Source organism: Plecotus auritus, assembly GCF_963455305.1.
Source record: "Plecotus auritus genome assembly, chromosome: 9".
Classification (NCBI taxonomy): Eukaryota; Metazoa; Chordata; class Mammalia; order Chiroptera; family Vespertilionidae; genus Plecotus; species Plecotus auritus.
Window position 1 is genome coordinate 145,773,813 of NC_137783.1, and position 27,348 is coordinate 145,801,160.

General features: G+C 45.8%; 1 protein-coding gene across 4 annotated transcripts in view; it reads left to right on the top strand.

Annotated features, from left to right (window-relative positions):
• SLC1A2 (solute carrier family 1 member 2) overlaps positions 1 to 27,348 on the top strand; it is a 121,256-nt gene that overhangs the window by 13,952 nt on the left and 79,956 nt on the right. The window contains exon 2 of one of the 4 annotated variants that reach the window (XM_080641033.1): positions 26,926 to 27,009. The exons of 1 other annotated variant lie outside the window; for it this stretch is intronic. In XM_080641033.1, coding sequence (XP_080497159.1) covers positions 27,002 to 27,009 — 8 coding nt within the window. In that variant the 5' untranslated portion in view covers positions 26,926 to 27,001. Of the gene's footprint in view, positions 1 to 1,517; positions 1,808 to 17,544; positions 17,926 to 26,925; positions 27,010 to 27,348 lie in introns of those variants that run through there. 2 more of the 4 variants (XM_080641034.1, XM_080641031.1) reach the window with 2 other exon arrangements.

The following is a 27,348-nucleotide window of genomic DNA, read 5'->3' on the forward strand; positions in this document are numbered from 1 at the left end:
TTTAAATTTCACCAGTGAGTAAAAGCCAAGGCTCAACAGTTCAACTGCTTGAAAAACTGATTTAGAAAAAGTGCCCAGAAGCTGACAACAATGTTGTTAAATGGATGCTTTTTTAACTTTTGAAGAGATTCTGAATGTTTAACCATCCCCAATAGAATTCTCTTCGCTGGCTTCCTATTGTGGTTAGAAAAATAAGAGCCATGCTTTAAAAAAGAATGAAATCTTACTTACCATTTGGGGATGGACCTAGCGGGTATTATGCTAAGTGAAATAAGTCAGACAGAAAAAGACCTATACCATGTGATTTCACTTATATGTGGAATCTAAAAAAGAAAATAAATGAACAAACAAAGCAGAAACAAGCTCAAAGATACAGAGAACAGACTGATGGTTGTCAGAGGGACCTGAGGTTGCGGACTGGGTGAAAGAGGTGCAGGGATTAAGAAGTACAAATTGAGAGTTACAAAGTAGTCGCAAAGATGTAAAGTACAGGTAAGGGGATATTAGTTAATAATATAATAACTATGTATGGTGCCAGGTGGATGCAAGACTTAATGGGGGAATCACTTCATAAATTATATCAATGTTTAACCACTATGCTGTACACCTGAAACTAAAATAATATTGAATGTCAACTGCAATTGGAGAGAAAAAAGAAAAAAAGAGTCTAGAAAGAATGTCTCATAGCTGGTATGTGTGTTTCCTGGTAACCTAAATGAAAATGTTTGGAATTTCCATACTTCCTTCCTGGAGATTTCTGGCGGTGGGACAAGTTGAGGGGTATTTGTTGTGTCCTGATGGGACAAGACAATAAAAACTGTGCCCAGCACCTTCTTTCTTGACCCTCAGTGAGAACCCTGTGATTAGATGAGGGGCCAGTTTATGGAACCCCTTCCCGAGTCTTACAGGAAGGTCTTCCGTGGAAACCACCCTCACCATCCTCATTGCCAATGCTAGAGTCCTCCTCGATTCAGAGCCAGGGCATGCAAACTGCTATTGGTTTTTAGGTGAACATAGAATCCACGTAGAGATGCTGAGTTTTCATGTTTCATTTGACATAGAAGCCGTTGTTAGTTGGGAGAACCAAGCATATACAGATCGTGGTTTTACTTTATTTGCTTTCTCCCTCCCGGGGAAGGCTCTCTATGAGTTCCCAGGAAAGTAAACTGCAGTTCTCCACACACAGACCACACATCTTTTTTCAGCAATCAGCAAGACCCGTGGTCGGCAAACTGCGGCTCGCAAGCCACATGCGGCTCTTTGGCCCCTTGAGTGTGGCTCTTCCACAAAATACCACGGCCTGGGCGAGTCTATTTTGAAGAAGTGGCGTTAGAAGAAGTTTAAGTTTAAAAAATTTGGCTCTCCAAAGAAATTTCCATCATTGTACTGTTGATATTTGGCTCTGTTGACTGAGTTTGCCGACCACTGAACCAGTTTGTCCAGCAGGGGGCACTGTGGAGCCTCACTGCGGCAGCTGCAGGTCATGGTGATTTTCCTGCTGTTTCGAAGAAAGAGCCAGAAGGTGAATTGCCTCTTTCCCAGGCCAGCAGCAGCTGTTGCATTGGTTTTTAAGAAGAGAAGCCATGCCACGTCGATTATTTACATTCCAACTGACCTGGAGTTGTTAAGTCAACCAGCAGAGCTCTCTAAAGCCCAAGACTGCGTTCGGGACAACGGGACAGCGGTGGAGGAGTTGACAGTGGTCGCCATTTACCACTGTGGTCTGGGTTCCTGTCGTCCTCCTCCTGGCTTCTCCTTGAGAGTCATCAGCGGGGTTCAAACAACACTTGCTGGTTCCTGAGCTCGGGTATGTCCAGCCTGGTTTTGCCTGGGTTATTGACAGACATTTGGAGGTGAAGGGGTAACCGTGGGGAAGACGAGAGGCCTTTGAAGTGGGAGAAAAAGACACTTGAGGGATTGAAAAGTACATTTTGAAAGGGTTGGAAAGGCCCCAGAATAAGCAATGCAAGAATGGAAGCATGAAAACAGAAATCTAGCTTGTGTTTCAGCTCCACTGGAAGCAGGCGACACAATTAAAATAGGTGTGAAAAATGCCGCGTTTTTGTTATAGGTTCGCTCCCTCAGAAGGCAGCCCGAGAGGAGTCAGGGACGTACCCATGTGCCCATATGTTTGTCTACAGAGGGCTTTATCGCTTCCCCTTTAAGCTGACTGCTGAGGCCAGCCAGTGCCATGAAGATGGTCCCATGATTTTAAGGAGCAGAAAGGATAATTTGTGTCTAACCTTTGAGTTTCTCATGTCCTATAATCACAGGCATTTGTTGAATAAATACATGAAAGCAGTCAGAAAGCTCACTGGATAAATTATTTAGCACAGGAATTTCTGATTCCTCCTTCAAGAGAATCTTTGATTATTTGAGTAGAAATGTAGGAAAACAGGGAAACATAGTCGGCTTCAGGGTCCTGAGCTCAGACTGGTCCTGTCCTTGGTTTAACGCTTCGCAGTTGCCATCTTGAAATTCTTTAAAAATGGGACTTTGTGTTCTTATTTTGCACTGGGCCCCACGAATTATGTGGCTAGTCCTTTAGGGAAGCCACACCTCTGGAGACCTGTATAAAATAACTATTTTTAAAAAATATGTTTTTATTGATTTCAGAGAAAGAGTTAAGGGAGAGGGAGAGAGGGATAGAAATATCAGTGATGAGAGAATCATTGATCGGCTGCCTCCTGCACACACCCTACTGGTGATCAAGCCCAAAACCCAGGCATGTGCCCCTGACCAAGAATCGAACTGTGACCTCCAGGTTCATGGGTCAACGTTTAACCACTGAGCAACACTGGCAGGGCTGAAATACTATTAATGATGACAGTGATCAGGATAAAGATGGTAACCTTGAGTATATCTGATCTCTTGCAGTGCACTAGAATATTCCAATAATGAGATATAGTACTTTGCATAAAACAGCTTCAGGGAGCCAGTGTTGCACAGCAGTTAAAAGAATCTATAATAATAAAAGGGTAATATGCTAATTAGACCGTAAGTCTTTCCGGACATCATTCCAGATGTCCTTCCAGACAAAGCCGGGGCTGGAGGGAAGTCCAGGTCCCAGGTGCCTGCGGGCAGCTGGAGGGAAGCCAGCCTGGGTCCCAGGTGCCAGAGGAAAGCTGGTGCCAGCAGCTGGGGGAAGGAGGGTCTATGCTTGCACGAATTTCGTGCATTGGGCCTCTAGGGTATTCATATTCAGAAAGACCTAAACAAAATGTCCTATTCCTTCACTTACTAGCAGTATAACTTCAAGGAAGCTGATTAGTCTCTCTGAGACTTAGTTTATTTGTCTATTAAAAAGGGACAATAGCCCCACCGGATAGGGTTTTGGAAAGGTTTAAGGGAGAACTGTGTGAATCATTGAGCATAGTGCTGGGATATGGAGGACACCCTGTCCTGATGACTGTCATTCTTCTTCTTGGAATAGCATGGCTGTATTACTTTCAGCCAGCTGAACTTAGATTGGGTTATCCATCAGTCCCCTGGCTTTGCAAATTAGGTTGCTAACACTTGCTGCATACGAACAAGTACTGTTTGCTATTTCTCATAGAGCCATAGGTGATAAGATTAGAAAGCAAGTCCTGGACTTCTTTGATCTTATGGGTGGTGCATTTGCACTAGCAAAGGTTTGCTAGAATATTTTTCTCTTATGTGCTTTTAACCCTTGAACTAGTTTTACTCACTACATGTCTTACTCAAAATGGTGTTTGTTTGTTTGTTTTGGCACTATGTCTCCAACTCTCTGACACCACTTGGTGTCCTACAATTCAATTCAATTCTGACACAACTAACCCGGAGTTAGCGTCAGATCTCATAAGTTAAGGGCTCAGTCCCAGGAGACTGCCCTCATTTCAGATGCCAGTCACAAGCCCAGGTTGTACTCTTGATTGACAGGCTATAAATCCAGCAGGTTCTCACAATTCCCTCCTCTGGTGTGAAAATTTACTAGACCAATTCATAGAAGTCAGGGAAACACTTTCCTGTTGTTTTCCTGTTTATTATAAAGGATACAACTCAAGAACAGCCAAATGGAAGAGATGCATAGAGCAAGGGATGGGGAAAGGGCCATGGTGCTTTCCCAACCCCTTGATATGTTCACCAACCTAGAAGCTCTGGAAGCCATCATCCAGATCAGCTTCATTATCTGGGTAGGTCAAGCTCAAGGTGGTTGCTTTACTTAGCTTCCCAGGTGCCGTAGGAGATGTCTGTCAGGGACTAAGTGTCCGTGAAAGGTCAACTCTTGACTTCCTTAAGGATGAAGGTGAACCACATGGGAAGACGGCGATTCAGGAAGCAGAGGGAAGAGCAACAAAGAGGAGTATGAAGGACTTGCTAAAGGTCCCTGTGGATGGGGTTGCTCTTTCCAGGCTGCTAGGAACAGATTTTGGCTGAAAATGTTTATTTTGTAACTACAGTACTGGGCAGGCTGATGCAAATCAAATCTCCCAGATGAAGCCTCTCCTGGAACTGGGCTGTGACCGTGACCCAGCCACGGGCAGGTTCTGCAGGGCTAGGGTGGTACCCTTCCTTCCCCTTCAGGGGTCTCTGAATGGACTCTCTCTAACATGCAAGACATGCTCATCTCACCTGTTTCGCGGCCCCCACGGAGCTGAGTAGGAAGCTAAGCCCTCTGTGCTTAGGGTAAGACTGCCTTTATTTAGCTCTCTTAAGATTAAGTAACTCACATCACCCCTCTGAGACAGATAGGCAGTGGCATTGCTTTTATTACCTGATACGCTGTGGTTTATGCTTGGGATCCTTGGCGTCAGACTACTCACCATCGGTAGCACTTCAAGTGTGGGCTGCGTTTCCTTGGCCAGACTCAGACCATGTTTTTGCTCTGTCCCCTTTAAAAGTGAGAGTCATCAGCGCGCGTGAAAGTTGGAAATGAATCCGGACTAGGCTTCTGGGACATGGTAAGGATAATAAGCTGTGTCTGCTTGTTGTCACCATGGATTCAGGATGTTCCAGGCCGTTTGGCCCAGCCCCCCCATTATCGTGAGGCCCACAGGCAGAGCAGGTTGAGACCAGGGTGTAGTTCTTGTTCTGCCCTGGGCCTCTGGACCGGAAGGCTACCCACTATCTCTCACAGAATGCTCTGTGAGTCTTAAAGGCTGGGAGAAGGGAGACCAGGAGGTTCTTCCATCTAAAGTCAAAGACTGTGGCTCAGGCATAGTCTGGGCTTTTCTTCTCCTTGTGAGCTTGAGAAGACATGTCACCTGCTTTACCTGGGCTCTTCCCTCTCCTCCCTGGATGCTGGCTCCTCCGGCATCCCTAGGACTGTCCCTTGGAGGATGCCACTTCCTCCAGCGGTCTTGGTGGAGGGCTGAGGTGGCTGAGCCAGACTTTCCTTAGCTCCCCTGTCCCCGAATTCCCAGGGCCTCTCACACACAAGGGGGTTGTGAATGTCCCATTTTTAATGGAAGATCTGGGAATAACTAGAGGGAATACTGATTTAAAAAAGATAAGCATAAAAATCACTATTCTCAGGGCTTCTGAGATGAAACATTTTTCAACTTTTGACAGGAGGTCTCCTAGGAGAGTGACTCACTCCTGATGCTCCCGCAAACCGCCACTCCCGTTCAGAAACCCCCCACTGCTGCCCACAGGGAGCTGGGTGTTGTTCTTGCATCCCCAAGGCCCTCCCTGCTCAGGGATAGCCTGTAATTGTTCAATGTGGGGGGTTCCTGAAGTCGGAGTTCATCACTAAATGGTGCAGCCAGAGCATCGGCAGGGAGGATGCTGTCACCCGGGTCAGAGCTCCCCTCCTCCTGGGCCTCTGGGACCCTCTGAGTCACTACAGGGCACAGCCCACACTTATCAACGGGATGAGGGGCGGGGGACACGTGAGCTCCTGAGGTCAACAGTGGTCCTTGGGGCCAGTGCACCCTCCATACCTACCTATCTACCAAGGAGAGAAATGTCTTCCTCCGAGGCAACGTGCCCTGCAGCCACATCCTCCATCCCCCACCCCCACAGGGAGCACATTTAGCTTTATTGTACATTGTCCTTTCTTCTTCTTCCTGCTGCCATAGTACACCCAGTGGCTTCAGGATGCGACAGACCTGGGGCCAGTATTGTGCCTCTAAGCCCAAGGCCTCCTGCCCCCATCACACCCACTGGCTAAATCACTACAGGTGTGAGTCTTCCTGGAATTCCATCCGTTTGGAGGCTGTTGGGACCTTGGTCCTCCAGCGGATGAAAAGGAATTGAGGGTGAGACGGTGCGGAAGAGAAGGGATGGCCCCGCCGGCCTGCTCTGGCTTTTCCTGCCGAGTCTCCCAATCATCTTCCACAAGCCAAAAAGCTCATGCTCCTTTGACTGAAGTTAGGAAATGTTTCTTTTTAATCAGGGGAGTTAAATTCACGAGTTTGTCTTTCATACATTTGGATAGTGGCCTTTCACTCCGGCAGGGACAGGCTGCCTGCACGTCCACCGTCCAAGGGTAGGGTCGTCATGGAGGTGAGAGCAGTGAGGCGGTGGCTGTGGTGTCCGGTGGAGGCTGTGGGGACCCAGCTGATGTGTGTCTGATCCCTCACACCTGGCTGAGGGCGTGTCCTGGGGCAGCAGTGGATCTCAGGTCTTCATTGTGACATCCAGAACAAAGCAGGGCACCACCGCTGCCTGCAGTGGGGGGTTGGGGGCAGGATCCCATGCAGGGGGCTTTCTAGAAGACACAGGCTTTACCTTCGGAAGCAAGTTAGCCCCTCGGATGAAGGTTCGGGTTTATTCAGGCTGAGACAGGAATTAGTGATAGACCGGAAGTAAGCTTTGCAAATTGTAGAGGGAGGAAGGGCTCCATTGAACAAAGAAGTCTTTTTTTTGACAAGGGACTGGAGAATGCTCAGTCATGGTTACAAAAGAGTCTCAAGGGCCGTGGGACCTCTTTAGCCATTCCCAGGAGAAGAAAGCCGCGGGGAGGAAGAGGAAATGTGTGAAAGAAACACACGCTAATAAAAGGGAGTCTCTATTCTCTCCCAGCTTTTAAAAGTGGGACATTTTAGGCAAACAAACCATTATAATGTCCCCAAACCACTGTAAGGTGCATGTTTTAGTCATGATCATTTTTTTTTGGTTATTTTGGGTCCCAGGCTGCTCACAGATGACTGAAGGGAATGCTCAAAGCTCAGAGGAAAAGTGGTTGGTGACTTTTTTCACATGTGTGACATGCCCACGCATTTTGTCTGACTGCCTCTTTCTGGTTACCAAATCCTAATTCGATGAAAGGCTTAGCAGTGAACACCAGTTTTGGAATTATTTTTGCCATCTCCGCTCAGGACAATCAGGCAGCAGAAAGAATAGAAGCATGGGCTGTGGGTCGCCTGCAGCCATGTGTCTTTGAAGGGGCCAGGGAAGGAACTTTTGTATTAGCGATGGGGCAGAGGCCAGATCAGGAATCAGAGGGCCTCCTGGAATATCACATGACCCCCAGCTGAAGCTGCAGGGAACTGTGGTGTCATTCACTGGTTTAATAGGTACCTGTGGAGTGACGGGCCCTCTGAGAGTCAGACATAGGCATCTAGGGGAGCCCGGCAGTCCAGTGCCCGGAGACAATGCACCTTGGTCTTCTGCAACCCGCTGTCCCTATGCCCTGGCCAAAACCTTTGCATAGGATGCCTGGCACCAAGAAACTCGAGATGCTTAAATCTAGGACCAGCTACTTTCCGGATGAGTGACTTGGCTTTTGGGAGCTCCAGGCTCCTCCTCTGTCTCTGCTATGAAGTAGAGAAAATAGCATCTGCTTTGCAGGGCAGTAAGGAAGGTTACCTGTCATTGGACCAGTGCTGGAAGACACAGGTGCTCAGAAGCAGGTGGCTGTTTTGAAACATAGTCCCGTTGTGTTTGTATTCCCTCTGGAACACCAAACACTGAGCATTTAAGAGGTAGAACACCTTCAAAGTATATTGTTGCTACACGTATGCCCCTGGAAAAAGTCCGGGAACCCTACAAGCCTGTATTTGGCAGCCAAAAGGTTGGGAGTGCGAGCTTTCTCTTCGGGTCTGGCCTGGCAAGTCTAAGAAGAAGGAATAACAAACTCAGTAAGCATACACACTCTTTGGCCCTGGGAGTTCCTGCCCCAAAGCAGCAGAGGCCAGCTTCCTGAGCCCACGACCCTGGACACAGGGGGGCGCTGCAGCTCTACTTTTCCTCTAATGGCTGGAGGCCCCCCTTGGGCTTCCCCACCGAGCGGGAAAGATCCTGGGTTTCCTTTGTACTTGCCTGGTTGCACATTCTCTGTGCCTTCCCATGTGGAAATCAGTGGAAGGCTGGCAGTGCCCTTATAAAACAAAGAAAATGTGCATGGATTCTTCAACCAGGAAATAGAAAACATTTGCCACCAATACATTTCTTATTGCGACAAACATTTAAAAGTACATAAAAGGCAAAACAAATTTTATAGACCCCTTGAGAGTAGTGTTTGACATACACAGCTGCGTGCGCACACGCGCACACACACACAAAATAGGATAGTTATAAGCGATTTTTATTTATTTGCCAAAGTTAGGGTATTACTCTGAAAACGATTTTATTCACTTTGTTCACTTAACAATAGCCCCAGTAAACTTTTTTTTTTTTTTTAGACATTCCCTCTTATTTTTTCCTCAGAGTGACTTTGGATATCTGGGACTATCAACACTGAGGTTTGAAGCCCTAAGTTATTGGGGTTGAAAATGAAAAAACAAGGCATCGTGTTGCAAATTCCTAATTGAAGTGAGGAGAGGCTTGGAATGATCACAGATTGCTCACGCCGAGAGCAGCAGCTGAGCAGTTTTAATTTTTTGGAGGGTGGAAGGCAGGTCACTCTTCCTAAAACTAAAAGAGCACTTACAACCCTTACGTTCCCTTGAGGACAGGCCTCCTTTTCATACCATCTTCTCGTGGACCGATTGGCAGCCAGGTGGGCTGGCTGGTTCTCCGAGCCACAAGGCGGGATTTCGCTCTATGGGTAGCGAGGGGTTGTTTGTTTGGGGGCAGGAGCATACAAAGGAGAAATGGCTTTGTCACCAGACTGGCACAGGTTCAGATCCCAGCTCTGCTACTTGCTGCCCAGCTGGGTAACCTTGGGGCAATTACTGAATCCCTCAGAGCCTCATTTATCAATTCAGTAAAAACTCCTCTTGCAGGATGGTCATCAGTATTGAGTCAAGTAAGATATATATATATGACCTGGCACCATGGCTGGCAGGTAATAGCACCCAATACTGTTAGGTATCAGCAAACTTCTTCTGCAAAGAGCCGGATGGCTTTGTAGGCCATACAGTATCTGTTGCAACTACTCAACAATATGTAAGTGAGGGAGTATGCATATGTCCCAAAAGGAGTTTAGTTACAAAAACAGATGACAAGGTGGGTTTGACCCTGGGTCAGTAGCTTGCTGACCCTGCTCTAGGTCAATACTGTCCACGAGAAATATATTGTGAGCCACGTATGGAATATTAAATTTGCTTATAGCCACAGGAAAAAAGTAAAGAGAAACAGGTGAAATTAGTTTTAATAATATGTTTTATTTTTACTTCAAATTATACAAACCATGATCGCTTCAGCATGTAATCAATGTGAAAAATCATTAATGAGGTATTTTACTTTAATATTTGGTGCTATTTTTAAAAATCAGCTGTGTCTTTTAAACTTATGGCACCGCTCATTTCATACTAGTCACATCTCAAGCGCTCAGTCACGTTATTGAGTGACACGGCTTCGGACAGTGCTTCTTAAACTGCAGGCCATAAGCATTTAGTGGGTCAAGAATTCCATTTAGTAGAAAAAGTCAAATTTAAAAAATGAAGTGCAGGAGGACAGAAACGATCAGAGTACATTGCACACACAAAGGATGTCAGTTGTTTCTGCAGTTTTGTGTGTGCATACATGTGTGTGTTTGTGTGCATACATGTGCGTGTGTTGGGTCATGATGAGAAACATAAGCCATTTCTTCCTGTGGATTGTTGTGAAACATGTTTGAAATTCACTGCTTCCTACCTGGAGGTCAAGTTTTTTGTTTTGCTTTTTAAATCACGCTGATTGAGGTGTTTAGTTTCTTTCTTAGGCTGCACCGTGTTGTGTCAAAGTCCTCTGTTGATCAAAGGAATGAATGTCTGAAACCAGCCAAACCAGTTACTAAATGTCATGCTGACCATTTAAAAAATACACATCAAAATTTCCAACCTTAAACTTTACTTTCTCCTTACTTAATCTCAAAGAATCCGCATTTCACAGATAACACACTGAGACGGTGCGGTAAAATGTGTAACCAAGACCCCAACCTCAGCAGTGGTTTGGAATGAGAATGGGGAAGGCCGTGAGCCCAGCTGGAGCACAGTTTATTCCCCACCCCACACGCTGGGGCTCCACCTGTGCAAGGAGAGGGAACCTGGGTCAACTCACCCCGTGATTTCAGTGTCACGAGTCATTTGTTGCTTGGAATTTTTGAATACATGAATTGAAAGTTAGAGATACTGCTTTAAACTATTTCATTCTCTTCTTGATTTTCTTCCACCAATTTTTCTGAGCACCCCAAAACAAAAGTTTTTTTTTCAGGCTCTGGGCTCGAACAACTCACAATGCAGAGGGGAAGGTCCATTTCCTGAAGTCAATTCTGGGTAACCTCACCCTCCCACCCCCTACCCCCCCATCCCACTGGATTCAGTTTTCTTCCTTTCCCACAGGACTGATAAGTAGAAATAATAGATTCAGGCTGACTTGGGTATAAATCTGCACCACTTCTAGGCTGTGGGACTCGGGCCATCATCTCTCAGACTCAACTCCTTATCTGTAAAATGGGAATAATAATCTTAGCCTCATAAGTTTGTGGCAAAGATTAGTTGGGGAAATAATATGTTAAGAGAAAAAAAGGCATAAGCCTGGAAAAGTGCTTTTATATGTGAATTTTTATATGAATCAGTTTTCATAATCATACCGCAAATGGAGTATAGAAATGATGTGTTTTTTTACTTCCTCCTCCTTCCAGAAGGGTGCAGTGTGAAGCCAAGAAACACATTTTGTTTCCCTTATTTTCATGTCCTGATAAAAGTAGTAATGACTTACAGACTGCATCTTTTTTTTTTTATTTATATTTTTTAAATTTTATTTTATTTATTAATTGTTTGATGTATTACAAATAATAGAACATATGTCTCCTTTTTTTTCCCCATTGACCTCCCCCCAAGCCTCCCCTACCCCCCAGTACATGCCTTTACCTGCCCCCCTCCCCCCGCCCCTCAGTGTCTTGTATCCATTGGTTATGCTTATATGCATGCGTACAAGTCCTTCGGTAGATCTCTTATAGCGCCCCCTCCCAACCTCCCCTGCCTTCCCGCTGTGGTTTGACAGTCTGTTCAATGCTTCTTTGCCTCTGTATCTCTTTTTTCCCCATTTCTTTCCTTAAAAAAATCTTGCCTCTGCAGACTAGAAATAAACATATAATAACAAAAAATGTTTGATTCCCAATTTCAATGTCCAACAGTTCTGAGTCCCCGTTTCAATGTCAAACAGTTCCTTAAGTGTACATGTCAGCAATGATATCTGGATGGTGGGCCCATGGTGGCAATGCAGGTCCGACCCTCTCTGGTTTGGTCCTAGGCAACCTGCTGCGTCGCACAGCTGCTGACTGCTAGCGTGGCAAGGCGTCGTCAGCATCTTCCATCTCTGGACTGTTTCTCCTCTTGCATCTTAAAGGTATCTTTTCTCCACCCATTTGTATCTCACGCTCACAAATACAGTCTCTGTCAGGAATTCCAATCATGCCAAAAATAGCCACATTTTTTGGACACTTAAAAAAACAACAACAAATAAAGACTTTCATAGTTGTTGCCATGGCAGCCAACACTCTCCTGACAGTTATCCAGAAGGGAATTATTCCTGAGCTTTGTCCAGGACATGGTCAGTAAGCACTCCCATGGTCCTCAGGGGAAGGTACTAGCAAGAGTGGTCACAGTGCCGAGAGGGTGGGGGCTGCTGGCCTGCTCATCCCGTCCTTGGGAAAGACCCGAAGGAGCCAGCCATTTGCACAGGGTTCTCTTCAGCGGCCAAAGACCCGATTTTCCTGGCATTTCAGGGTCGTGTAAAAGGCTGGGCCTCTCTCTGAGTCACTTTACCGGAAGCAGGATGCTAAAATTGGCACTTCCTTTTATTTCCAGAAAGATTTGGCCCATTCCTGCTCAGATAGCCTTCCCACAAACTAAGACAGCCACCTCCAGCAGTTGGTTGTCCAGGAATAAATTCATATACCAAGTCCACGAGAGAATGAGAGAGGCCAGATGAGAAAGCACGTTTGCAACGTATTGAGCTATAAATGGCTGCCCTCGTTTTTATGTAAAAGTAAGAAGCCCTGCATGTTAGCCATGAGTGGCTTCTCAGACAAGTTAACTTTAAGGTAACTTACCTTTCAGAGTCTCCGTTTCCACATATGTAAAATGGTTCAATAATAGAACCAAATATTTTAGGGGTGGCTAGGAGAATAAATGCAGACATCCCTGGCCGGTGTGGCTCAGTTGGTTGGAACTTATTCCTGTACACCAAAAGGAAGGCAACTGGTCGATGTTTCTCACCTCGACGTTTCTCTCTCTTTCTTCCTCTCCCTCTTACTCTCACTCTCTCTAGAATCAATTAAAAAATTTATATCTACTTTAAAAATGAAAAAAAAAAATAAGTGCACAGGAAGTGTATGGAGAAGTCTGGCACACAGCAAGCCCTTAGTACGTTAGCTTTTGCAATTTAAACGGTTTATACCTAGGCCACATGTATCAGTATTTCTCTATTGTCTAATATCCTGAAATCTGTTAGGATATTCAAAATACAACCTTTGAAAGCTGATTCTTTTTTTCATTTTCAAAAATAAAAATTGCTTTTCTTCTTTTGCTCTCTTTTAAAAGAAAATGCTTAAAATAGCCACCCAAGTAATAACATACATCTTTTCCTCGGTGTTGGTTTACACTAACATCCCTGAATTTCATTGCAGTGGTATCTGAGGGTGTCATGGCTGAAGGTATCTAGAAAATATACCCATTTTAAGAGACATGTTCTCTTTCTGACACAGTGAAAGAGTGAGGGATGAGAGAAGGCAAGATGGGCCTGAGAATTTAGGTATTCCACTGAAGAGGAAAACCTCGCGATGTGAAAGAAAAGTAGCAAGGAGCATGGTTCAGGGCCAGGGGAAATGAAATTTTTCAAGGCTGATTTTGCTTCTTGTTTTCTGTTCCCTCTGTCTAAATTCTTCCAGTTCTGATGAGACTAATTCCTGGATGGTCAAGATTTTACAACTTCATTCTATAGGTTGGTTAGAAGATGCTAAGGAGAATCTAGGGAACCAGAGAGAAATGAAAGTAAGTTCTGTGTCTTTGAAGAAAACACAACCCTTGGGGAAAGATCAAGTCAGGAGAGCAGACGGACTGGCCTGGTGCATTGTGAATTAGTGTTCTGAGATCACTCCCATGGCCCAAGCAGTATATCTGTGAGGTACTCTGAAAAGATCATTTTACTGCCAACCATGCCCTCCTGCCTGGGAAGAATGGGAGGGGAAGCACTGCAAAACTTTCAGGCTTTAGGAACCAAACGGGCTAGCTGTTGGTTTCTTAGCAGTCACCTGACCTTTCTGAGTCTCAGCTGGCTCATCTGAAAAAAAGGAGAAAATATTTTTCTTACAAAGTTGTGATGAGGATGAAGTAAGAAACCATCTCTGATGTGCTTGTCATGCACTTGACCAATTCCTGGAGGCTCTCAGCACCTGTTACCCACTCTGTATACTGAGAAAGCTCTCCATCTGCCTAATTCATAAAGAGGAGGGTAAGGATGGTTTGAGCTGGGAGTTACTGGATTTCTTAAGTTACAGCTTAGGAAAAAAGGCTAGGAGAGAGCTTTTATTTTTGGAGGTTTCTATTTTACTCCTTTGTCAGTTCACTCTGAGGCTCACCTTTAAAATGATCCTGTCAGTCATTCAGCATGTGGGTAAATGTTTAACATACTTCTTTAGTTTATCCTCCTATAAACCACGTAGTTCTGAGAAATTGATACAAGTGCCTCTCTGTGAATTGTGCCATACTTAGGCAGATGGTTACCCATTAGGTACGCATAGTGTAGGGAAAACCATACTGCACTCAGACTCTGTGACTGTAGGCTTTCTAACCTTGGCACATCTCCTTGACTTCTTTAGGCTTATTTTTTTTCCCCGTATGTAAAGTATGAGGTCAATGATTGGGATTCTACAATCCCTCTCGTCCCCCAAATTCTATAGTTCAAGCTCTCAGTTCTTTGTTTAATTGTCCAAAGCACAAGCAGATACATGGCCAGACTTTTGTTGATGGTATTTTTCTCCCCCAAAGCTAGTCATTGTTGTGAAGATTTGGAAATTGGGACACTGATGAACATGCCACAGTGCCAGATGGGTAGGTAACTCGGCAAATGAGTAAGCTGCAACGATGAATTGATATTCTGTAATCCACCTGGCCTAAAGCTGAAACTGCCTGGGACTCATTTAGGATACTCGGATCTAATATGTACATATCATTTTAAATTATGGTCATATGCTGTGCAGATGGCTCTGGGTTGGTCTTTCTTATTCAAGGAGGGTCATATTCACTTATATGTATATTACTTTTCAAAGACTCGTGGGATTCTAAGGATGAAGTCAGGACTGAGACAAGCTACATGGATGTGAACAGTCATCTTCCATATTCCATGAGGGATCTGAGGTCATCCAGAGTTTGGCAAATGAACGTTTTAATACATTTTCAGTTAAAATGTTTATAGTATTACGGTATTATTTTAAAAGATCATTCCCAGCACTAACCAATTTTGTTGTATAGTCATCCAACCACTGGTCCGAATTGCATTTGATAAGAGAGCTTCTATTATTATTTTGTTTCTTGTTCTTGGACTCCATGAGATATCTATGCCTAGCAATATCATCCTCTCCTCTTTTGTTAGCATGTCTGTGAATGCGTTTCTCTTTCAATCAACCAAAAAAGTTCTGAGTAGGACAGAGAAGGGAGATGGCAATAGTGTCTCAACTCTCGCCTTTATCCTGTTAACCATTGGTGCTCTGGACAGCCCCCGTAGAACAAATGTTGTCCCTTTAGCACCAAGGAGCCCTGTAGACAGGGTCGGGAGGGAGATGTCCATGGATGGGACAACTCATGTCATGAGTGAGCTGGTATCATGGTGGCCACTCCTTGAAACATTCTCACTGCCCTCTGGAATCCACCTGGGCACCACTCAGCAGGCATTGATCAAGTGCCCAAGCGTGCCAGGCCCTGTGATATGGGCTGGAAATGTGGAGATGAATGAGTGGTTGCCCTGGAGTGGTTTATACTATAAGGATAACAACAACTTACATAGAACATACTCTATGCCAGGCATTGTTTTAAATGTGTTATATATATTAGTTCACGTGACCTTCAGAACAACCCAATGAGATAGGTATTATTTTTCCCCCCAAATGTCAGAGCTCTCGGTCAGACTTGAAAACACTTTAAAACAAGTCCTTGGCAACCTCCAAATTATTCTTGGTGACCTTGCTATCCCTCTGGCCATAAGAGGTAGGTATTATTAACATCCATGTCTTCTAGATGGTAGACTGAGACGCAGAGAAGTTGGGTAACTTGCTTAGTTGCTTAGCTAATGAATGAAAGGACTAGAATCCAGAGAGTTGACTCCAGAGTCTGGGCTCCCACCCACACCAATTCTGCTTGTATTTTCCTTTTCTCTGATAATCTCAATAGCATCCTCATCTCCCTCATCCTTGCAGCTTTTTGCTTAAGGCATATCTCTTTCATAACAACCTAAAGAAAATGTTGCTCAAAGCAAAAGAAACAACAACAACAAAAACCCTTTCAACTCCAAAAGCAACAGGGAAAGCAAAAATCACTCATAATCCCACTACTGTTACAATTTTATATCCTTTAAATTTGCATGTTTATGTAGTGTTTTAAAAGTCTGAAATTTTCATTTAGGATTATGTTAGTTCCCCTTTCCCCCAATATATTTTTCCTTGACATAACTTTAATGACTCAATTGGTTTGCATATTTTAAAATCACAGCTATATCATACAATTGACTTCACTAATCCCTTATTGTTGGACATTTAGGTTAGTTTTAACATTTCACTGTCATAAGCCACACATCTTTGTATATACATTTTTTCATATATATTTAATAGTTTTTAAAGTGGTTGTAGGCTTTTAACTTTGTGGTGTTTGGGTGGGGAAATCAGAATCAGATTTCAGAATCAGGTTCAAAAGAACCGTTTCAGTTCCACTCCTAGAGAACTGAAACAGTGATACCTTAATTATCTAAAACTTGATCTGAATGATTCACCTTCTACTCTTTAGGAGAAACGTTAAAAGTGATGATCTTGGTTTTTGTTTTTTTTTTCTGACATATAGGATTCTTCTTCCTGAGAAATGGATTCACGATCTCACTGAGGGTTAGCTGGCCTGGTTGCCCCTTCTCGCCCACCTTGAGGAATCAGCTTGTGGGATTGTGGAGAATCAAACACAGGAAAGTCAGGAAGACACAGAACGGGTTTGGCAGGAACTCTGTGGTTGTGAAAATGTAGACAGGCTGACAAGGCCAGGAGGGAAAACAGTGTGAGATAAATGGCAAGTCAAGGTCCATCAAGCAGTGGGTGATTCAGTGGAAAGAGAACAATACAGAGTGGTTGAACACAGACTTTGTAGGTGCATGGAATTGACTTGGAATGCTGTCTCCACTTTTTACTTGCTCTGAAAGAAGCTCTGAATTAGGATACTTTGGGGTGCTCTTGGTAGAACCCCAGCTCAAAGGGAAAGAAGGGAAACTTTATTGGCTAAGGTACCTGGAGTGTCTGGGGATTTAGCGGGCTGCAGACAGAGCAGGACCAAGGGCACAGACACCATCACGGACATCTTGTCTCCCTCCCCATCTCTTGGCTGGACCTTCCTAGGCTGTCCCTTTCAGACAATGATGGATTGTGGCAGCACAGGCTTACAGCATCCTCACAGTGAATGATCCCAGCAATAAAAAGGGCCTTCTTTCTGGTACTCTCAGGAAATGAACAGTCTCATTAGCCAGACTTTGATTACACTCACTCTTGGTCTGACCATTGTAGAAAGGTTGTCTGATTGGCTAGGTCTGCCTCACAGGGTTCCCCAGGAAGATGCTGGGGAGATCAGAAGAAGAGAAAGAAGGAATAATGAAGAATGATGAAGGAAGGAAGGAGGGAAGGATGAAAGGAAGGAAGAAAGGAAGCAAGGGAAATAGGTATGGCTACTACAAACTCATAAAAGTCTCATAATTAGGTGACTTTCACCTAAGGCTGCAAACTTAATTCCAGGTTAGTTTATCAAGGACTTTCCCCTCCCTTTTCCTTCCACCCTCACGTGTATGTGATTCTTAAGTCAAGTGTTGCTTTCTATCACCCGAAGCTTCAACAATCCTGTGAATCCTGCTTCTTTAAGCTCAGGGCGTCATTAGTAGCATAGCAGTCGCCCTGTGCAGCTCACCTTCTCCCTACAGATTCTAAAAATACCCAGAGGCACTCAAAGCAAACTGAAAACTCCTAAGCACAGGCGCCGACACATCCCAGCGCTCAAACTTGTCTCAACACGGTCGCTGTCAAGAGCGCCATGGACTCACTGAGCTCTTTTCTTCACTTTTTTATTTTTAGTTCTGGCTCACCTATACCGCTGTTTATGCAGAGGAGGAGACAGGGGTCATTGATGGAACAGAATTGACTGGAAGAAAGGGAAAGAGAGAAACCAGACTTGTTCACACTGTCTTTTTCACAGCTCACTGTAGACCTGAACTATGAAGTGTCAAGAGATCAGACCAGTCCAGGGAACAGCAGAGATTTAGCTGGGATTTAAAATAAAACTCTTTAACAAGAGGTCACCTTGAATAACCCACGTATGTGTCCATGAAGAGGCCTGAGGACCATATTCGGAGAAGGTTAGTGCTCACAAATGACCAGGGCCACAGCCTGGCTTATTTTTCCAACGCAAAGCACAAAACAACCCCCTTTCGGAGGCATTCTTTAGTGGAGGTGATCCATCTGGGGAGATTCTCTTGCTTCAAGGAGGTGTCGCACTTTATGGGACCGAGGGGCTAAGGATATTGGTTACAACAGCTAACATTTCGCATGCCCTGCGTCTACTGTTTAGGAACCTGCTGAGTGTTGGTGGTCTTATCAAACCAGTGAGCACTTGGGTTTTTGAAACCTAACCAAGGGATTAAATGATAAAAGCAGATGGATTATGAAAATATGTGAATGATTACAGATCTGGCCTTTGATAGATTGCCTGTAAGAGTTAACAAGACAATGTACCCCATGCAAGCATGTGAGTAAAGTCTTTTGCTGTTGATGTTTAAATGGAATTTATTAGATGTCGCTGGTGGTGATCATGGAAAGCAGAACCCCCCCCCCCCCCCACCACCCGACACACACACACAAACACACCACACACACACACAGCTTTTTAACAACTCTGTGGCTTCCTGGACTACAGGAAATATCTGTTTTAGCTGTTGGGAATGGCCACGAGGTTAATAGATTGCCCAGAAGATGTTCTCAGAGCAACCTTTCAGTTGGCCGCTTTCTGGCAGGATTCTGGGATTTAAATGAAAAAGTTGGTCCTTGTAGAGGGAGCATGAGTAAGTTCTTGGGACAGAATGTACTCAGCATTGTTTCCATCCATACGTGAGTGGAGGATGTGTGTGTACCCGGACACATGCTTCTCATTGGAAAATGCGATCAAATGTCTCTAGACTGGTTCTCATGGAAAGTGCTTGGCATCTTCTCAAGCCTCAAGTACAAGCTCCGGAGCTCCCACATTGCTAGGTGGTCTCTCCCTGGGAACATGGCAGAGGCAGGGGCGCCTTGCTCTTTGTGGGTGGGAGTTTGCTCATTCGGGATTTCAGATCTGCCTTCTTTAAAAAATCTGTGTTTGTGTGTGAGTGTGTGTGTTGTTGTTGTTTTTCAATTGAATTGCCTAGATGTGGCGAAGGATGTGAATAGTTTTGTGAGTCTGGGCAGCCTCACAACTATCTTAGTAACGGTAACAGCAGCAGCAACAACAACAGCTAACATTTCTGTAGCCTCTCCTATGTGCCAGACACTGTTCTATGTGTCACAGGTTTTAATGCTTTTTATTCCACAGCCTGGAGTTTCAGATTCATCCCTCCATTTCCTCCACCACCACCACCACCAGCACCACCACCTCCTCCTCCTCCTCCTCCTCCTCCTCCTCCTCCTCCTCCTCTTTCTCCTCCTCCTCCTCCTCCTCCTCCTCCTCCTCCTCCTCCTCCTCCTCCTCCTCCTCCTCTTTCTCCTCCTCCTCCTCCTCCTCCTCCTCCTCCTCCTCCTCCTCTTTCTCCTCTTTCTCCTCCTCCTCCTCCTCCTCCTCCTCCTCTTTTTCCTCCTCCTCCTCCTCCTCCTCCTCCTCCTCCTCCTCTTTCTCCTCTTTCTCCTCCTCCTCCTCCTCCTCCTCCTCCTCCTCCTCCTCCTCCTCCTCCTCTTTTTCCTCTTTCTCCTCTTTCTCCTCCTCCTCCTCCTCCTCCTCCTCCTCCTCCTCCTCCTCCTCCTCCTCCTCCTCTTTTTCCTCCTCCTCCTCCTCCTCCTCCTCTTTTTCCTCTTTCTCCTCTTTCTCCTCCTCCTCCTCCTCCTCCTCCTCCTCCTCCTCCTCCTCCTCCTCTTTTTCCTCCTCCTCCTCCTCCTCCTCCTCCTCTTTTTCCTCTTTCTCCTCTTTCTCCTCCTCCTCCTCCTCCTCCTCTTTTTCCTCCTCCTCCTCCTCCTCCTCCTCCTCCTCCTCTTTCTCCTCCTCCTCCTCCTCTTTTTCCTCCTCCTCTTCTCCTCCTCCCCCTCCTCCTCCTCCTCCTCCTCCTCCTCCTCCTCCTCTTTTTTCTCCTCCTCCTTCTCCTCCTTCCAGAAGCTAAAATGAGCCAGATTGGCTCTGCACTCTTACCAAGATGGCCAGGGAGTTGCCAACTTTTAACCGCATCACACAGACTAGACTTTTAATCGAGTTTAGTTAAAGAGACCCCTGGGTTACGTGTTTGTTTGGACACACTGTGGTCTTTCACACCCTTTTTGGTTTTGTGGGAGTAAGTTTAAAGCACACCATTTATCATCCCAAGTAAGAGGTTCAGTCACGAAGGCCCACTTTGTTCCCTCTGCACTTCGTGCTTCCAGCATATTCCAAAGGTTCTCATTTTAAGCTAAGTAGTTCCGTTTCATGGAAAAGCAGGGCAGTGCACTTGCAGAGTTGCTGTAAAGAGTCAAGTTGTTGGTGTGAATGGAAAGGGCGAGCTCTTTCGGGGACAAAAGGTTTTAATAAATCAGTCCAGCTTGGTGGCGGTTTAAAATGCTTCAGATTAGTCAGCATGGAGGTTGTTTTCTGGCTTTTTCTCCGCCTTCGGTGAGAGATGTGTAATGCGCACCAGTGAGTGGCTCGAAGGCTGCTGTCTTCCCAAGAGGCAGGGTCCCCCGGGGGTCTTGTGCATCATCACCCAAACAACATTTCAGAGTAATCGGTCCCTAAAGGAATACTGTGCAAAGGAATCGGGCCACATCCCCGTAAGCCTGTGTTTGAGGATCTGGGGGCTCTGTCCTTTCCTAAATCCACTTACTGCTCTTCCTTACAGAATGTGGAATCCCAAACCACAAATGCTCTTTATGGGTGGGAAGCAGGGGTGTTGCTGATTCTGTTTCCAAGTGTGAAGCCCACGGACAGGGCTGGGACTTGGGGGAGCTTGCCTGGTTCGCTGTGGCTCTGTTTTTCTGGCTGAAACTACCAAAGGAACACCCAAGGGCAATGCCGGTTCCATTTGCCTGTGCAAGTGTTTTCATGTAGAAATGCCCGTTTCGTGAAAGGGATTGTGAATCTGTGTTTCTTAAAGAGGAACCGACATTGGGATGAGGGAAAGCAGTAGTTGCAATTTTCTGGATAATTTAGATCACGTAGGTCTCTAAAATAGGTGATGTAGGCCCCAAACAAAGAAAACAAACCAACAAAGTAAAACTGACACAAACAAAAATGACTTCAGCTGTTTAAGGTCTGAATTACCTGGATTTGATCAATAGGAAGGCAAAGTCACTCGGATGATGGCAACATCTTCTTGAAAGAGCAGGCCTGTCTTGGAGGGTTACTTCTTCAGGGTTGCTGAGAGGGGTTCATTTCTTCTTACCCACTTGGTGGTTTTTTTCACCTTGTGAGTCTTCCTTGGAAATAAAATGAATGGAAAGAGCATGGGCATTGGCCATTGGGAAGCTTGGGCTCGAGTTCTGGGGCAGCCACTTAGCTGTCTGGTCATTTAACGTTTCTGAGCCTCAGTTACCTCGTCTGCATATGGAGTTGGTAACCACTCCCTTGTATAAAGATCAAATGGAATGATGGATGTAGAGCATCTGGTACGTAGTGTGTGTTATGTGACATTCATCTGGTTCACTCTACATCCCACTCTCTGAGTTGAGGACTAACCAGAGGATGAGTAGTTAGAGATGGCCCGTCCAGGATTGGTTCAAATAAGAAAGTGAGCAAAGAAGAGATGCCTATAGTCATTCAAGCTATACAGTTTTCTTGCTATATCCCAACGCTACTACTGCGTGACCTTGGGAAGTTGCTTAACCTCTCTGATCTTCGATTTCCTAATCTGTAAAATGGGAATGATAATGATGGTTTCTTCCTTGTGGAGGCATGGTGAGGATCAAACGAGCTAAGGCAGGCAGCTTGTATACCGCAGCACCCTGCACACAGCGCGGGGACCCCTGCCTAATTTCTCCTTTACCTTTCTGGCTGCCACCCATCCTGACCCTCATGAAGACACTCGGGTCTCCCTGACTTGCCCATTTCTCCAAATGTGCCAAACCTGCTGCGTTCCTAGAAGGTCACCTCTGCCGTCCAAGTGGTCCTTTGACCTCCAAGCGGTCCAGTCCTTTCCTGGGCAGCATCCACATGTGGGGGCCGATTCGATTTGTGGAACAGCAACACTGAGGCTGTGCGTCACAGGGGACGATGATGGGGTCACATCCTGAAGCACGTGTAAGTAATTTGTTCTTCTGAAGCAGATCCAGGCTTCTAAATCTAAGCCCTGCCAGCTTGTTTTTGTTATTCACAATTTAAAACAGATTGAATGTCAAATCAAGATGAGTGCTTATTCACATGGAGAAGTGGAAAGAATATAATTTGGTTACAAGTACAAAGATAAACACATCAGTTTACACACTGAGAATGTCAGTGGCTTTGATCCTTTTGTCATTTACATTTTTTTATTTTTCCCCCCCAATATTTAATTTTTAAAAATTTTTAGATAATTTTAGTCTTAAGAACTACAAAAATAATGCAGATGGTTTCCATATACTGTGTGGGCCAAGAGTCTTGGGGTGCACAGGTCTTCACATTATGAGGTAGGGACTATAAATATCCTTTTGCAGCTGAAGAAACAAGCTCAGAGAGGGCTAGTGACTTTGCCAAAGTTAGGAAGTGCTGGAGCAGAAAGGACTCCAACCTGCATGTGACCGGCTGTAAAATCTGCGCTGGGAATAACTCACCCGCACCGTGAGCTCTCAGCCCTGTGCCTGGCACACAGTGAGGGAGGAATAAATGACAGTCAGTCATTCCCGTCAATACCATGATTGGGGTGAGTTGCCTAATGATAGCTCCCTTGTACTGAGTGCAGTGATGTTCCAGGCGCCATCGTGAGAGTCTGTATGTATTAACCTATGACTACCATAGGTGTTGTGATGATTTCTGTCCCACCTATGAAGAGACTGACTCACAGAGCAATGTGTATGGTTAGTGAGCGGTACTCAAACGCCAGCAGACTGTCCGAGCAAGTAATGTTTTCCTGGGTGGTTTAGTATTTAGTGTTTCCCCATCTTATTTTTTTTATTATTGGGAGGATATGTTTATTGATTTTAGAAGGAGAGGAATGGGGTGAGGGAGGTAGAGGGAGAGAGAGAGAGAGAGAGAGAGAGAGAGAAACCAACCAACATCAATTGGTTACCTCCTGTAGGTGCCCGACCAGATCGAACTCGAAACCTAGGTATGTGTCCCTGGTTGGGAAGTGAACCAGAAACATTCTGGTGCACAGAGCGACACTGTAACCAACTGAGCCACCTGGTCAGGGACCCATCACTTTTTGAAATGAACTTCAGGGCTTCGTTATAGATTACTTTTACCAATTTATCAGAGCCAGTGTAGCCACGGTTAGCTAAAATGAACTTTTCTCACTGTTGGCGGAAGGGCCTTAGAACACTTACAGAATATTAATAAGAAGGTGGGCAAGCAGAGATATATTTTTAACCGCAGTGTCTGAGCTGGCTTCTCGGTGCGAGGCAACTTGGGCAGATGATGAAGCACCCGAAACAACTGACCCCTTCCAGAAATGTCTGTGAGAGCCACACAAAGGGAAACTTGCAGTTTCTTACACCCCCAACCCAGCCCCACCCCAGCCCCACCCCCGCTCCACCCCCGGGCTATTGAGAGAAAAGGCTGGGAGCTTGTTTGCCAGCCTGCTGGCCACCACCTCCAGAACAGCAGGGAGTCTGTCTTCCCTCCCTCTGTGTGGGCACACATATGGCGTTCTCAGTGTGAGGGAGCAGAATCTGTGCCAGGGACTGGTTTTCAATCCAGCCTCTCAATACAGAGTGGCAGGGTCCCAGGGCCCAGGGCCGCCCTCCTGCCTGTCATTGCTAAGTTGTCACTGATGGCTCTCCTTGCAGGACTAGACAGTATTAACTCAGGGTGCGGGCACCTGGTCTGCTGTGTGCAGTTCTGTGTCCTGGGCCCATCCTAGGGGCCCCAACGAAAATCCTTTCCCAACACCACCTACTCAGTACAGAGACTATACCTGGAGGTGAGTTGCTCCCATCTTTGGCTGAGGTCCTGGCTCCAATCTTTGAGGATCACCTGTCCTGGGGGAGGTTACTTTTTCTGTCCATGCCTCTTCAGCAAGGTGGAGAAAGTAATTCTGTGCAGAAGCTGCTGGGAGAATTCAGCCTCTAGCACCCGGCTTACAGAAAGTGCTCTGAATGTTCATTCTTCTATTGTCATTTGGGGATCCAGCCAGATCGGTTGGTGATGTTGCGGGGAACTGGCATCCTAGACTTCCACAGCTTGGAGGGATCGTAAGGCACCCTCCATTCTGTATCCCAAATTATATTTGAAACCCTCTGATGAGCCCCTAGTTTACAAATGTCAAAAACCTTTGGTGACCGGCATGGCTCAGTGATTGGGTGTCGACCTATGAACCAGAGATCACTGTTCGGTTCCTGGTTGGGGCACATAGCCCAGCTTGAAGGCTTGATCCCCAGTGGGGGCTGTGCAGGAGGCAGCCAATCAATGATTCTTTCTCATCATTGATGTTTCAGTCTCTCTCCCTCTCCCTTCCTCTCTGAAATCAATGGAAAAATCCCACACCAAACCTTTGGCAACCCAGACAAAGAGGCATCTACAGCAGCTTTGCTCTTCTTAGTTGTGTCCCAGGCCCTGGTTGGGCCCCTTTCCTCGCTGCCAGGCTGCAGCCTGTTGTCTGCGGCAGAATGTGAATGCCGCTCAGCCTGGGCCTGACTAATGATTGGCTGGCTGGTTGTTTTCCCTGTGTGACATCTCATGCGCGCCCACCCCTGCCTCCTCCACTTTCCATCCCTTCTTGCATATTCACAACTCGCTCTGCCCCTTCTTTAGAGAGACAGCGAGCCCCTCCAGGGAGAGGCAGGGTAGTGTGATGGTTAAGGACACGGACTCAGGAGTCCAGCTTCGAGGGTTTGGATCCCAGCTCTGCTATTGAGCTGCTGTGAACTTCAGAGGAAGTCTTCAGTGAAGGTCAGCTAGAATCAACAGCCTACAGTGATAAATGTCACCCAAAGAGGATGTAGATGCTGCAACTGGGAGAACTGAATGTGGTCAAGCTGCCAAGGAGATCCTAATACCTGAAAATCCAGTTTGACTGGTTTTGCCGTGGCTTCTAATGGACACTCTTAATAGCACAATTGCTTAAAGGGCAATAAGGGCTCCTAGAGGCAATGGCTATTTTGCCTGAGAAGTGTTTATGGAATGAATAGGTCATGGTGATAACAGTAGTTTCTATGTGTTGCATGCTGTCTATGTTCTAGGCCAGTGGTCAGCAAACTCATTAGTCAACAGAGCCAAATATCAACAGTACAACGATTGAAATTTCTTTGGAGAGCCAATTTTTTTAAACTTAAACTTCTTCTAACACCACTTCTTCAAAATAGACTCGCCCAGGCCATGGTATTTTGTGGAAGAGCCACACTCGAGGGGCCAAAGAGCCGTATGTGGCTCGCAAGCCACGGTTTGCCAACCACTGTTCTAGGCACTTCCATACAGATTGACTAATTTTCACAACAATCCTATGAGATATTATTATTACCAATTTTAAGCCATCTTTATGAATGAGGGATTTGAGGTCCAATATCACACAACTCATGAGTGGTGGAAGTGAGATTGAAATCTCAGGGGAAACTCCGAAAGAGATCCCCTGCCTGCTACCCACTGATCCATGGCTGCAATTAGGAACTAACTCAAATACAACCCTTGCCCAGGTGCAATGGCTCTTGTGGAAATTTCAGATTGGGATCGAAACGGCCCACAGTAGGGCCAGAGACAATTTGTAAAGGAGCCACAATTATGGTGTGGGTCGCGACTTGAGGATACGGGGATCCTGGAAGGCCCCATCGTGGGGAGCTCTACATTAGGTCACCTGCAAAACTCTGGGATGTCTGCTGTCTAGGGTGAATGATGGTTCAGATAGCCACCTACTCCCTTCCCCACTGCTACCTCTCCCAGTTGAGAAGAACTGAGTCTCCATTCTCTATACTGATCTGGGGTCAGATTATAATTCAAGGAGGCCTGTATCGTACTCATCTTTGACCCAAAGCCTTTAATTATTCCTCCCTGCCACAAGAATAAATCCAACCATGTAGTCTAGGTTCAGAGCCCTCTTGGTCTTCAGGTAGCAGACCACTGCTTCCCAGCATGTGTTCCTTAGATCCCTAAACCTATAATGTGTATACAGTTCTTAGGTAAGAAAAATAAAACAAAAAGTAGAATGTGTTCTGGGTAACCTGGGGTGTGGCCTGGTTGAGCACGCTTCCTTCTTCTGAACTTCTCGAAGCCTTTCCTGCACTAACACACATTGTGAGCCTTCAGGGGTGAGCGGCTCTTCCCAATCTTATTTGGCCCTTTAACCTTTGTATCCAGGAACCCTTTAGGGGATTAGTGTTCCAAGGGACACTCTCTGAGAAACGGTGCTGTTATCCATGGAAGCTGTTGAAGGTGACGTGGGGGCTGGTGTTCAAATCTACTTCAGAATAATATGTTGATCTTTCATTTTACATCTAATTAGAAAGCAAAACAGAGGTCCCTCAACAGAATCCATGAATAAATTAAGCTATAGAACATTTAGAATCGAAGCCTAGAGAACTGATTGGAAGGCTGGGTCACCTCTGGACCTTAAAATCAAAGGGCTCCTGTCATTTGCATTGGGAATTAGACGTTAAAGACAAAGCACCTTGATGAGTCCAGCTTAAATGTTAGGGAGCCAGGCTGGCAGGTTTAAAATGGTTAATTAATGATCACCAGTGGCTGGAAGGAGGGCAATAGAGGGCTGAGTGACAAGGGAGGATCGTCTGGTGACAGAGTGACTGGTTGGGAGGGACTCCAGCGAGCTGCTGGGATAGCCCAGTGGAAATTCACAAAACAGAAAGTACATAGCCGCAGCTCTTGCTTAAGGAGAGGGAAGGGACATCAAAGGCCTGAGACGATCCCAATGAGGTCTTTCACCCCCACAGTTTCCCAACTTTCAAACTGCACTTCACTGGCCTTGAGCTTTCCAGTCAAATGACAATAGTCAATAAACAGTTTGTTACCTCTTTGGCATCCAAACACTGGCTGGGTAAACATTAAAGCTCCTGACAGATGTTCCTCCCAGGTGCAAGAGGACCTGATGGAAGACAGAGCTCATTCCAGTGCTACGTGGTGGCCCGTGCGTTCCTGGAGGCGAGAGGATGGTCAGGTCAGGAACCTCGGGTGGGGTGCGGTGGGCTGCGAGGGCCAGTGAGGAGGACAGAATCGCTTCTACTCCTGGAGAAAGAGGAGAAATGGCAAGGTGGAGCAGTAGGTTATTATAAAACCTCATTGGAGCCTATTTTGGTATTTGGGAGGAACCCTCGCTTTTCCTACGGGTTGAAATAATGTGAGCTTCCTCCTGTGAACCAGGTCTTCCCTAAAAATGTAAAGATTCAGGGAAGAAGACTCAAAATGAGAAAGTGTGACAGGTTTATCAGAAATACAGTTGGTTCTGAAATGTCTCAGGATGGTGGAGAAAATGTGTAGGTCTCCACACCCCAGTGCC